This window comes from Galleria mellonella, unplaced genomic scaffold, assembly GCF_026898425.1.
Source record: "Galleria mellonella isolate WM207_F2 unplaced genomic scaffold, CSIRO_AGI_GalMel_v1 utg59, whole genome shotgun sequence".
Lineage (NCBI taxonomy): Eukaryota > Metazoa > Arthropoda > Insecta > Lepidoptera > Pyralidae > Galleria > Galleria mellonella.
The window spans coordinates 368,530-383,935 of NW_026442125.1; the positions used below are offsets into that span (position 1 = coordinate 368,530).

General features: G+C 31.3%; 1 protein-coding gene across 1 annotated transcript in view; it reads right to left on the minus strand.

Moving 5' to 3' along the window:
* The window catches only part of LOC113523087 (neuroligin-4, Y-linked-like), a 111,744-nt gene that overhangs the window by 25,942 nt on the left and 70,396 nt on the right, over window positions 1–15,406 (minus strand). The window contains exons 2-3 of the mRNA XM_031914117.2: window positions 9,711–10,226; window positions 8,051–8,268 (exon numbers count right to left, since the gene is read on the minus strand). Coding sequence (XP_031769977.1) covers window positions 8,051–8,268; window positions 9,711–10,081 — 589 coding nt within the window. The 5' untranslated portion in view covers window positions 10,082–10,226. The remainder of the gene's footprint in view (window positions 1–8,050; window positions 8,269–9,710; window positions 10,227–15,406) is intronic.

The following is a 15,406-nucleotide window of genomic DNA, read 5'->3' on the forward strand; positions in this document are numbered from 1 at the left end:
TTCACCTAGCATTAGTTAGTTTGGTTTTAGGCGTGTGGTAAATAGAATAGGCCATTCCTTTCTTTCCCGCGGGTGTCGTAAAAGGCAACTTAGAGAATAAAAAAGTCAAGTTATGGGCAGCAGCGTCCTTTTTAAAACATCTTCAAAGCCTTACTGCAATTGTAAATCCGCCTGCCAAGCGTCGCAATTACTGGCAAAATCCCTCAATGGAGAGGTTTATATTCAGCAATGGACAGTTGAAAGCTTATAATATGGTTATGATGATGACCTAAATTATCGCAATAATTCCCGTCACTTATAATCCATATTTACAGATAGTTTTTTTTTTTTTTTTTTACATAAGAAGCGGTTTTTAGGCTTCACAAAGCAAAACGGCAACTTCAATAGTCTAAAAAAATTAAATGGGACCAACAACTCAGAAATTGCGACGTAGTCATATAACTTAGCCGCAAAAAATATGGGCGTACTTATCGCTGACATACTGGCAGCTTTTACAGCCATTTATAATTTAGAAGTTCTTTTTTTTATTTTTTTCATATTTCGAATCTCACTAATATTTTAAATGTGAAAGTTTGTGAAGACGTTTGTTACTCAATCACGCTTGAATAATTGAACGCATTCGAATGAAATTTGGTACAAACATATTTTAATGAATGATAACGGAATGGTAACCCCGCCCGCGCTAACGGTATAAAGTAGCGGGGCACCAGTGAGGTATGATGTATAACCATGTATATATAATACTCTGTTCTGTCCATGGTACTGTTCATGTCTATAGGCGACGGTTACCACTTTCCATCAGGTGAGCCGTCAGCTTGTTTACCATTCTAAATTGTATAAAAAAAGCCCAAGGCAAAAACCGTACTTTATACAAGCCATATAAAATGACTGGGACAGGATTATCTTACCAATCTATAAAAAAAAATCCTCTTATTCTCGTTATATTGGCCAGCCTGATGTTCAAAATGGAAACGTATAGGGTTATAATTATATTATAGTTTGATAATAGAAACGGGAATCATAGGATAGAAGAAATATATAAATTTTATGTCTAATTGCATGTATCGATAATAAAATTTTAGCAAAAATAAAACAAAAGATAACATTCTTAAATATATTTATAATTTTATACAATGTTACCGTGAGCTCTCAATTTCGTAACATTACTGATAGTAAACACAAGTTTTCAACACTTCCCGTAATATCTCGTCAATTTCTAGAGTAGACCTCGTAAGTGAGTCAGTAAAAATAAAAATAAATATGAAATTCAAGCTAAAACTATTCCACAATTTTTTTTGTGGCACACTTTAGATGGCAATCATTTGCGTCACATTTGACAATATTTTTGTTAGTTAAGTTGGCACTATTGTGATTCCCTCATTTCACTAAACGTTGGCATGATGTTTCCTGACCAAATCTATACATTAAAAGCTAGTATGGAAGTTACGCAAAGTTGGTCCCAGTCAAGAAATAGTGTGCTTATCGTTGTTTTAATTTATGTATATATATATATATATATATATATATATATATATATATATATATATATATATATATATATATATATATATATATATATATATATAAGAGAATGTTCTTACAACGGTTGGCCGCACTATGCCGGACCACTAATTGGTATTTTAATCTACATCCGAAGGATCTGTAGATCTTATACTTACTTCTCGTAATAACAATACTTAGAAAGTTTAAATTACTATCAGTTCCCAATTATTAAACTACCTATACTTCTGAGAAACATTATAGATTGAGTTACTGAGTAAATATCTATGATGGAGGTTTACGGCGTCATTACCTCATGGAAGTTTAGGGCTTCCGCGAACTAACTATATTGTACAATGATAATGAATTTCTTGTTACCTTTGAAAGGAGTAGTTAGTGAAATCTTTATAAGCTTTGATTAAAACTACTATACGCTTGTACCCGCCTTTATATCAATAAATTAATTCGTAATTTAATAATTTTTGATTTGGTGGGTTTATTTTTAATGTGACCAAAGTTATAACTTAGTAACGGTTGCTCAAAGTTAAAACGTAGTAAGATATATTATCTAGTTATATAGGTATATATATATATATATATATATATATATATATATATATATATATTATAATTAATATTTTTGTTATTCACATACATATATATTGTTTATAAGTATACATTATTGGCTGTTATATTCTTTACCTATTCCAATAATTAAGTACCACATTCGTGAGTCACTGTTCAATCCAAAGGTAAATAATGCTACTAGCATTAAGCTGGTAAAGAATGCTACTAGCATTAAGCTGGTAAAGAATGCTACTAGCATTTATCTGGTAAAGAATGCTACTAGCATTAAGCTGGTAAAGAATGCTACTAGTATTAAGCTGGTAAAGAATGCTACTAGCATTAAGCTGGTAAAGAATGTTACTAGCATTAAGCTGGTAAAGAATGCAACTAGCATTAAGCTGGTAAAGAATGCTACTAGCATTATGCTAGTAAAGAATGCTGCTAGCATTAAGCCCTTCTTTTGCATCATATTTTCTTTTGGCCAATAAAGTTACTTCAATAAAAATAATCCTATTTTTCGACTTATAGGATAGGTTCTCATAAAGTACTGAAATAAACAGACTATAAATACAGCTAAATATGAAAATAAGAAATCAGAAGATTAGGTGTAATTCTGGGAAACTAAAATAAGAAAAAAAAATAATATAATATAGCAAAATCTTGTAATTTCATAGTAATATTAGTTTATTAGATTTTCAATGAGCAATTTATATTAAATTCTTAATCTAGCTTTAAAAATTCATAAGACGTACTAATAGAACTTTTAATTTTAACTACATTGCTCCAGAATACGAAAACTATGTTTCAAATTTTCGCCCCCGCTCAAATGCTACGCCCAGTAACAATTTTATATTACTTGTAAATTAATAGAGGAGATTATTTTATTTTCTAAAAAGTTTTAGAAAAGTATAGTAGTATATAAAATTAAAAGCTCTGCGTAAGACTAATGTTGCTAAACTCAGTCAGAATTCTGCTCCAAGAGTAGAAGGAAAACGACAAACAAATATCTACAATAAAGAATTATACAAAAAAAGAAGTTTTATTTTAGAATATATTTATTTATCTATTTATTTTACACTTTATTGCATTAAGAAAAATAAATAAATACAGTTAATGTCAATAAAGAGTGATACAAAAGGCGGCCTGATTGGTAAACAATCTCTTCCAGACAACCTTTGGGTAGAGGACATTGAGGAAAAGACAAAGAACTATTGCAAAAAGAATGGAATTTATCTTTATGTTATCATATAGGTCTAATATATATGTCATTATATTTACCTCTCTAATATTTATAAGTCGATATAAAAATAAATACAGCATACAAAAAAAAAACATTATCTGGTCATAAATTTGTAGATCAAGTCAATTTTATGCTTATAATATTATTCTAAGAGAAAGAGAAGAGCATCGTATTTCTTATGATGACGATGATATCAGGCGTTAACTGTCCACTGATGTACATAGACTTCTCCTTTGGAGAGTTGTTGCCAATAGTTGCCATGCTTGGCAAGCAGATTAGGAAGCGCAGTTAGGCTTCGATGATTTTAAGAGGAATGCTGCTGCCCATCACTCTACTATTAGGTTTCTTTAACGGCCTTTTACGACACCTACGGGAAAGGAAATAATGGCCTTTTATATGCCTGAACCACATGGCTATATATTATTTTTTAAATATATACTATTGAAACTATCTTTTTACTACTAGCTACTTCATACGTACGGTTATCAGAAGTAGGAAACCCCATGAAATAGACTTCTTGCATATAACGTATTAAAATAAAACATATACCAATTTTAAGTAAGACCTTCAGAAATACAAGCGAGAAAACCTCATTAAGTTTGGTACAGTAGTTTTTGCGTGATACCGAAACAAACATATAGACAGACAAAATTTCTAAAAAATATTTTTTTGTTATTAATTGATATCTATTATTATTGAGAGACGGGCTTTTCCAGACAGAAAAATCTGTGACACTACGACCTTTCCGTGATCTTTTGTGTTCGCCCTTTTTTAAAGTTTGCTGCTACTTCCTACTAACGATAGGAATTTTAAGATATTTTTTATCCCCTCAAGATATATAGTGTTTTCCAAAGGAGATATTGTCGTTAATGAATAAGTGAGCTACAGCCACAAATTAAATGCTCCGGCGTTTTTTTCTCATTGTGATAAAATGTACATACAATTTTTGGGTATAATCCTGGTTGGATCATATGCTAGTTAAGTTTGCAGTGTCCAGTGACGGCCCTTGTTAATACACACATTTTTACTCAAAAGAATTAATTTTTTAGAATAATTTTCTGAAAACCCCTTAATCAGGGCTTTTGAGTAATTTAATCCTGGCATTTAGTTAACATCGAAGTAAAGTTTAAATATCATACAATCTATAGATCGCAACAAGATGTTCATGATTAAACATCATCCAATCCGTCCTTTTATTCTGCAGATCCATTTGTGCTGCTAACCTTTTCAACATTAAGTTGTATTAACGGAATAGAATCTCATCTATATGTTCCGTATTACTTCCAACACAAAGGTATCTGTTACAAAAAGAGACAACCCAGTTTGTCATTAAAGAACTCCTGTACAGACACGTGGCTATTGTCAGTTGAACAAAGAAAAGGGGACCAACTATATGGCAAAGAGTCTTTTGTAAACCTATGATTAAAATTTTCACCATTCAAGAAAGCCAGAATCAAAGATTTCCATCAGCAGTGTGCGGTGGCACATTTCATTATTTTCTTGTAAGAACACTATTGACACGGAATATTAAAACTTAGTGTGGCGGAGTCGTAATGTTTATTTAGCGAGAAAATGTTCCACTATTCAGAAGATTTTTTGTATAAAGTATAGTCATAAATAATGACAATGAGGAAGATAATGCGAAATATAATGTACTTTGTACTCAGTTATGACATACAACAATTGTATAAAGCAGTATTCGCCTTGATGTGTGTCTGGATGTATTTATGGTCATGAACGGTAATAATATATTTTTTTTTATACAATTTTGAATAGCAAACTAGCTGACGGCCCACCTGATGGAAAGTGGTAACCGTCGCCTATAGACATGAGTAGTACCATGGACATAACAGAGAATACTGTTTCGCCCATGATACCCCCCATGCGTTGCCATTCCTGAGGACTCAGGTGTTATTCCTCTGTACCCAGTAAATTCACGCCATGTCTACCCTTCAAACCGAAACACAGCCATGCAAACACAACTGCTTCACGGTTGAAACACGAATCTGACAGAGGTACCCAAGCAATCGACTTTTGTACAAAGTCTCCCTCTGGTGGATATAATAAATATTAAATCTAGATTAATTATTAAGTAACATTAAAAAATAATAAGAAATAGGATAATTACAGAAAAGTATATAATAAAAGCTGATGTAATGATAAAGATTGAAACAAAAAGGGAGATGCTGGTCAAGTTATATGAAAAGCTTGGATGAAAGCAAAATTAAGTATCTAATAATTTGAGAAAGTGCGACAGTTATTGTCACATTACATAGATGTTCATTGACCAAATTAACTTCTTGATAATGGTAAGAGTTCAAAATTGTAATAATCAACGATCTTATTATTAGATTGCATTCTATCATGTATTCTAGAGACATCCTTAGAAGACAGGCTTGACATATATGTAAAATTAATTTTTAATAAATTTTTGACAGACTTTTATTATTGAATGTAATAACTGTCGGTTTAATTTACATGTAACTAGATCTAAAAAGCTCGATTAGATTTAAAATCAATTCGAGATACTTAATCATGAGCGACTGTTACACGCACGCGAGCCTGACTGCGCGCCTCGACCTTTTGCTTATTAAAGTTTCACTGCGTGGTAGTATCCAAAACAAAGATACACGTAGAAGAAATTACTTAACTAAACTTTTCAATGAAATTTCTGTTTCTTTTTGCAAATCAGAGTCTATTTGTAATTCAATCTTATTAATGAGGTAAACAGTATTTTTATTTTATATTTAAGATCTGCGCTCTTGTCAGTGAAACTTTTGCCACTCACTAGGATTTTCAGCTAGTCTCTTTACCTCTTGCTACGACATGACACCAACTTTTTCCTTGATCTACCTGATGGTAACTATGTCATGGTCTCCCTCTTCCCCTCATTTCTTCTATTCAACCTGCTATTATAATGTTCATAAATTCGTCGTGTCATTATCAAGTGCCAACACACAAACAAGTTTCTCCTTCTCTTAGTTTTTATAATTTGTCTCTTTTCCTTAATTCTAAGTAGAACCTCCTAATTACTAATTGGATCTTTCCACATAATTTTCTACATCCTTCTTCAGCAACACATTTCAAGAAGAATTATACTATACTAACTTCTCAAAAATAGTTGCAGATACATGAATTGGAATAGAACTGAGAAAAATTGTCCAGTGTCGCTAAAACTTTTTAAATTTTGATGTAGTTTTCATCAATAGTGATGCAACTCTATTGTAAGCACCACTCACTGACCCGTAATCTATTGTTTATCCAATACAATATTCGTTTGCACAAAGTATTCCCTGCTAACTATGTTGTCCTGTTTGGCAACTCGAATAATTGCTCGTTATTTCATGTATTCAGTTTCTCGGATAAACTCCGAACTAAAACAATGTGCCGCAATCATTTGTTCCAATTAAGACGGCTGGAATACGAATTGTTGAAACTGATTCCAATAGCACGGGATTTTATGTACAATATTTCAATTTTTTTATCATTGCTCTACTATTGAAAAACAAAAACTGTTGTATTTATATTGTACGAATGGAAATGTATTTTCAGTTTTTTTTATTAAAATATTTAAAAACGTTGTATATTTATACACAAACCTTACAGCTTTTGGTTTATATGAAAATATTCAAAAAAGTATCTGTGTTGGTTATAATGATGTAAAGTCTATAAAAAAAATTACAATTGATTATAAAAACTCTGATAAACAGAAAATACTAAAGAATACAAAAATTATTACAGTAAGAGAATGGTTTTTTTTTCTTTTTTTTATACAACTTAGAATGGCAAACAAACTGACGACCCACCTGATGGAAAGTGGTAACCGTCGCCTACAGACTTGAGCAGTACCATGGACATAACAGAGTATACTGTTTCGCTCATGATAGCCCCCATGCGTTGCCATTCCTGAGGACTCAGATGTTATTCCTCTTTACCCTGTGAATTCACGCCATATCCCACCCCTCAAACTGAAACACAGCCATGCAAACACAACTGCTTCACGGTAGATACACGAATAGGACAGAGTTGCCCAAGCAAACGACTTTTGCACAAGGTCTCCCTCTGGTATTAGACAAATATTACCATACGAGTTTGGCTGGATATTGAATATTATTTTGCCATTTGCATTTTCTATATCATCTTCTGGTGTGTTGTTTTTAACCGAATCAAAAAAGGAGGTTCGCAATTTAGTTGTATATTTTTTTATATTTGTTACTTCATAACTACGTCGGTTGTGAGCTGATTAGAAAAATTCTTTTTTTTTTATCTGAAAGTATATACCGACATATGTATACGTAGTTCAGTTTTTAAATTTAATTAACTGGTTTTGACAACATTGAAGTTGGTTCTTTTATGAAACAAAGTCCTAAATTATTATCGACATATTATATATATACATATATTACTACATACAAAAATGCTGGTACATTATATTTATTGCTACTGTGACCATCGTCATCATATCAGCCATTATTTGTCCACTGCTGAACATAAACCTCCTCTAAAAGAGGGGTTTCATCAATAGTTGTCACATTTAGCAGACGGATTGACAACTACAGTTAGACTTTTTTTGATATTTTAAGAGAGGCGCTGCTGCCCATCCCTTGACCACTAAGTTCCCTTTGTTGCTTCTTACGATACCCACGGGAAAGGAAGCGGTAGCCCACATGAAAAATTACAAGACCATCGGTCAAGCTTTTATTTTACATTTATAATATCAGTAAGGAGTGAGGACAAACTGACCTTGTACTGGTGTGTAAATATTCATATAGAGACAATCTTCACTCTGGTTTTTTAGTCGAGGTAACAATCTCCGCAGATACTCTAGCCGACCCTTCGGCATCCTCTCCAGAGCTTGGGTCTCGTTTGATATATCTGGTAATCTCTGAGGGCAGACTGGACCCATTTGGTCTACTGTCTTCACATCGTCCCAAGGGGCCGGTGCTCGGGTTGGTGCAAACCTAAACAAAGAAAAGGAAATTTTATTGTTATTCATATTTTATGGAAAGGTTTCGTAGGTAAACTTATTACGAATGCTTATTGGAATTTATATTTATAAATTAACATACACAATACAATATTGTATTAGTATTCATAGATTTAAGGTTTTGACTCAAGAAAGAAATTGACTTTAAATTAAATTAACATGAAATCAATAAGGAAATAAACTTAGTTTAAAATATCAAAGATAATAAATAAATTAAAAAGACGTAGAATAATATGTACACACAAAAACATACAGTCAGATTGGCAATCAATTATAATTTACTTGTAAAGAGATGTGGAAAAAAATCGCGTTTCTGTGAGAATTCACAAAAATTCCTCTTCAGTACTTTTGTTCCAATTTTGTTTCTAGACCGAAAAGCTTTAACCATACATTGATAAATCAGTCAATTTCTTCTTTTACTTATAAGTTATAAACTGCAAGTTAACGTATATTTCTCGTCATGATTAGTATATAAACTTTAGTCTAGGTAGGGCAGAGTAAAGTTTTTTGGTTGTAAGGTTTTATTCCAGCGACTTTCATCGTTACAATATGCGAAAGTAAACCTTATTGTTTGCAAAAATAATTATCAAATTAATTTCAAACAAAGCATTGTATAATATATCAATATCATACAAAGGAATTGAAAACCTTCTATTTGAAAACTTTCAAAAACTTGTGCTGATGTGAGGTCTTTTAGTACTAGAACCACTCTATTTATCTTGTAAGTAGATCTAAAGATAGACTGATAAATCTAAACAATTCTGAGACTTCCTAGAGAAACGATAAACTACAATGACATATGCCATGAACTGGGTGACAATCTGGGAGCGTGCAGACCCTCGTCAACTTCCCAATTTGGATCGATGACTAAAGATGGAACCTGGATTTTTATTTATTTATACACATACTGAGCCACTGTATCGTAATGGACATTGCTTTTCTTTTCTACTTCCTTTCTTTCTTGTAATACAAGCTTTAATTAAAACTTTGTTTGATAGTATGTTTAGATAAAAATTTTCAGGCTACTTTTTTCTTGTTATTCTAGAATAACAAGCTTTATTTGAAATAGCATACAGAGAATTATATTTCACTAATTAAAATAAAATATATGTCAGTGATTTTAATTTTATTGCGACAAAAATAATATATACTTGAAACTATACGATAGCAAATAAAATAAATCAATACAAGTTCAATAGAATATATCTACAGATTTTTCGACTGTATCATCACAATCCAATTACAGGAAATCATAAAGGGCGCAATACGTTTTTCAATCCAAGCTAAGTCCACGTATCAACTAGATTATATCTCGCAAAAAAAAATAACTCCACTCAATTTCTCTCTTGATGTTTCTACTCCAACAGACGTACCTCAAATCAAGCGTTAAATAGAAATCTCGAAAATTCAACGTACCTGTTTGATCCAGTTGGCGGAGTCGCGTAAGGAACACCAAGATAAGCTTCGACAGGCTTCAAATACTTATGTTGATCCATAGGCAATATAACTCCTTGTAATTTACCATACCTAGTACCAATTATTCTTGTCCTTAACATAGAATTTCTACTACCACTGAAACTAGTACCATTAGAATTCTGTGTCAATAGCAATACTAATAATAAAATTAATTTGACCCGCTCTTGTACATTTAATTTCAAATTGAGCTTCTTTCTCCAGTTTGCTGTTTCATTTCTTATTAGAACTAGTTTAATTTTTAAATTTTCTCTCACTATTAAGTACTGCTTTATAGAATTGCAAAGATGTAGTGGCAATCTATCCGTAGCCATTTCTGCGAATATCACCTTTGTGGCCCCATCGCTCTATTCAGCATCAGATATATTTGAAGTAGATTTCATGTGTGAAATTACTACATCATTTTATACACTTATAAATTCTGCATTGGCACTTTTAGTAGCACAGCCATAGCGATATCTGTAACAAAAGAAAGAGCTGTTAATAATAATGTAATAATAATAATAACAACTGTATTAAGACAAAATAGCGGGTACACAATATATTTATAAGTGATTACTTCACTAAGCTCGCAGGCCTGCTTTGTAGCAATCGGTGACTTATTAAATTAGTACATATTTATTGCCATTTACAATTTTATCATTTAAGTGGCTCAAAAAAGTAAAATATCTTTTGAAATTAAACAAAAAAAGGAACAGTAGGAAGTTGTTAATGATGATACAGTTGTAAATGAAACGGAATGATGATTTTATATTGATAACTCTTTCATATATTTCAAAATGTTTACCAAAATTACAATTTACATTTTACATAAACATTGGACAACTGAACTGAATCACAATTTTTATACAATGGAAAACAATAATTCTGATGAATATTAACAAGAAGAGCCTTAAAATATCGTTTTAATTGTTTTGAACTGTAACCGAACCGAAAAGTAAACCGTTATAATATTAATAATGTCTTGAGAAGTTATACTCCAATTGCGTTACATACAAAAACTAATTGTGTTCCACTAGAAACTGCGAAGTAACAATGAAAATTTACTATCTACGTATTTGCTAGCGTTGCCAACTTGTGCTATGCCAATTGGCCTAATTACAGTTTTAGGATGTATGTATATCTAGACTAAATCAATAATTTTGATATTGTAAAATTCAACAAAACTACGTAAGAACTAACATTTTTGTAGTTTTAATATCGAAATAATATTTTTGAGTAAGATTTTGAAAGTTTGCAAAGATTTATAAAATTGAAATGGAATAACAACTCTGCCTGAGCCAAAACCAATGAGTTTACGCTGAAAGAATATTATGATGAAGAACAGATGAAGGTGAAGGATGAAGCCAAGTCACATGATTAAACACGACTGTTTCTTGAGGGATCTATAGAGGCCGACATGACAACATGCAATTTTGTATTTATAAGTATATTTATTTACTGCAAATTATTAACAATTCTCTTCCTCCAATATTTATAATAACGCAACGGCTGAAAGAATTTCAATTAAATTTGGTACAAAAGCCTCGACTAATTAAGTTATGAAGTAATCCTACAAGGATTATTTCAACGTGATTCTGGCAGCCCAAACTGTGATATAAAAGAAGTAATTGTTTCATATATAATTTGAGACAAATGTTTTAAGATATTTTTAACTATTTCTGAATCAAATCAATCATTAGAACATCATCAACTGCATAAAATATTGTACTTAAGATAGAAAAATTTAAGGTTGAAAATAAAATACGTTTTACATGATTAAGTTATGGAAGAACAGTTGTCATTATTGAGCTATAAGAATTGAATGCTAATTTCGAAAATAGAATACACAAGTAACAATCTAAGCACTGTTCAAATAATATAACCTCAATTAATATAATAAACCGCTTAGATATATCTTTTACTGAAACAGATAATTAAAAATTGCTCACCAGCGTAATGAAGATAAAAGAGATCACACAGACGAATATTTAACTTTATTACAACCGGATAAGGTTTACCTTTGCACGCGTTAATTTGGATTAATTATATCCAGAAAAAAAAACCTTTTTCAACCGTGTAGATATTCAATTTGTAATAACAAAGGGAATCTGATAAAGGGCAACCATTTTTGTTTGCCCGTGGATACTGACCGCTATTGTTTTGCCAAAACGTTGGACGGCTGTTTATTTTTTTATGTTTGCGATGTGGTAATTCGCAAGTAACATTGTAAATTGTATACAAATGTTTATTTTGTTGTGGAAAGTAAAGGATAGGCGTGGGTATATATATATATATATATATATATATATATATATATATATATATATATATATATATATATATATATATATATATATTTTATATACAATATACTATATATATATCATATATAGAGAAAAGGTTAAAATTCTAATTTCCAAAAGCTAGTATTGGATGACATACTTTTAACATATTCGAAAATATATATCCGATTGACATGGGCGATATTAAAATAGGTGAAGTTTTTTCTGCTATCAATGTCCAGAGGAAACCAATATATATAAACCTATATATACAACTTAGAATGGCAAACAAGCTGACGGCCCACCTGATGGAAGGTGGTAATCGTCGCCTATAGACATGAGCAATACCATGGACATAACAGAGTACTGCGTTGCCATTCCTAAGGACTCAGGTGTTATTCCTCTGTACCCAGTAAATTTACGCCAAGATTAAGATATCGGATCGGTATCCATATTACCTATATCTATTAAAGGAGTTTTGTTTTTTATAGTCATTTCAGGTAATCGCAGGACACTGTTAAAGAAAGGCCTCCTCTATAGAGAACGATCTTTGCCATAAAAAACGAACATGAGTCAAATATTTGCGGTTATCACTTCATCTAACTAAAGTTTGTTCTTGTTGACTGCAGTTGCTATTTGGGAACCTTTTTTCACCATCCTATCATTCTTAGAACGAGAGAACCATTCTGTGTATTGTTCCTTGTATTCTTAATAATTTTGATTCACGTTTCATACAAATTATCACAGAGTCCTAAAAGAAAACATAAATTAAGAAAGTATTTCTTGAACATTCTTTTTTTTTATGCAACTTAGAATGGAAAACAAGCACATATAAGAACAACAAACAATGTTATTGTTATTTTGCCATTGTCGGGGAGTCAATACGAAATTTGTCATTACCCCGCAATATTGTTACATTTGTAGTTTACATTATAAAAATCTTTACTTTTGCATGTAGGTATTTCAATTTATTCTTATAACTCAAATGAACTCATCTATGTCCTTTTGTGTACAGTTAAAAGCATTGTGTTCGTAAGAACTGTACAATACCTACCTACATACAATTAATGTTCGCAGCGACTCAATTCTCAAATGGTAAAAGCATGACAAATGACTTATTCGATATTCCTGGTGAGCGCTACTAATAAATCAATATAGGTGCCATTACCGCTGAGGAGTCTACTGATGGGAAAATAAAGACGCCCAATCGCCAATATTAAAACGTTCGCTGGATATAGCGAAGAGCACGGTTGACTAGATCAATATCTACGGTAATGTGTACATAGAAGGGGGGAAATAATATAATAACACTAGCTGACTCGGCAAACGTTGTTTTACCATATACATTATTTCGAGAACTATACATGAAAATTTATCCTACTACAATTATTATATTCGATTGCTATCTTGCAACCCTATTGCGGCATATAAAAATCGCGATTAAAAAACAGGGGTTGATCGTAAAAGCGTGAAAATTTTGAATCTTCTATGTATTTTTCAATGCTAAGTCATAATAAAATAAAATATTTAGAGGTGGGTCACCCTTATCATTGAGGGGTATAAATAAATAAAACAAATAATAAATATAACGATACAGTTGTATAAGTACAGCAAGGCGGTCTTATTGCTGCGAGCAATCTTTTTAAGACAACCTTAGGGTAATGGACTATTTGTTGTACAAGTAAGAAAATTAACAGAATAAAACATTAAGGAAAATAATTATAAGTATATATAAGTATAATAGTCAAATTAAAAAATAATAATAATAAAGTGATTAACTATATATATATATATATATATATATATATATATATATATATATATATATATATATATATATATATATATATATATATATATATATATATATATATATATATATATATTTATATACAGTTTAACTTACGTACCAAATTATATTATAAATTTATATACAGGACTTTCATTTTATAATAGATACATCAAAATACAAATATTTTTTTTCAAATAAAATCTAAGGTGATATCATATAAAATTCTTACACGTTACAAAGTTGGAGAAATCGCAGAAATATATATTAGACTCAAAGAGCGATAACATCATAAATGCAGAACGCGAACCTTTCAAATTCCCGGTAGATTACGAGGCCAATGGCAGTTTAAAACACATGCTTCCCTGAAATGTTAAAAACAGACAGCGTTTACCCTCCCTTGACTTTTATATAATATTCACAAGTCCAAGTGAATGTGGAACATGATCACGTACCCCTCATAAATTTGGAAGTGAGCATAATATTATGTTCTTCCAAAAAAGTACTAGGATCCAGATTCATGAACGGGTTGAAGTCTCTGCGGATTAGAAGAGTTAGGTTATCGAAGTTATTATTTTTGTTTAATACGAAATACCTTTTTTTTATGCAACTTAGATTGGCAAACGGCCCACCTGATGAAACGTGGTAACAGTCGCCTATAGACATGAGCAGTACCACGGACATAACAGAGTATACTGTTTCGCTCATGATACCCCCCATTCATTGCAATTCCTGAGGACTCAGGTGTTATTCCTCTGTACCGTGTAAATTCACTGCCATATCCCACCCTTCAAACCGAAACATAGCCATCCAAACACGATTACTTCACAGTAGAAACATGAATGGGATAGAGGTGCCCAAGCAAACGACTTTTGTACAAAGTCTCCCTGTGGTATCAGGAAGTTGCTTATATTGATAAGTATAATTTATGTTAGATAGTAGGAAATTTATTAAATTAATTACATATTGAATTTATATCCTCAAGCGAGCGTTTCAGTATATAGTAAGTTATTATTTTTTTAATTGAAACTATATTTTATTTACGTTTTCCTTGAACATAGTCTGTGATTCTATAGAACTATAATCGAGAAGGTTTGAAATTGGTTCGTATTTCTCTTCATATTTGTTACCTCAGAACTCCATCATTTATAAGCCGATTTGGAAAGTTCTTTATTTCTCTGGAAAGATAGTATGCTTTTATATTGGTCTCTTACAATTTTTTTACGATTGAAGTTGGTATTTCTTTTTTGAAAGAAAGTCTTAAATTATTGTTCACAATTACCATCATCATCATCAACTCAGCCATTATAATATCAATTGCTAAATATAAGCCTTCCTTGTGGACTACCATAAGAATTAGTCCTGAGCCACTTGCATCCACTGAATCAATGCATTTGAGGTCGTCACTCCGTCTAGTGGGGATTGTCCTACACTGTATTCGCCCATCCACATTCGTTTGACTATATTTCTCTATATCGTGTCATAAAATAGATAGATAGATACTCTTTGTTGTTCCCTCCAAAAGATTACAATAGTAAATTTATTATAAACATAAATAATTACAAGAAATAATCACAATGAGAAAA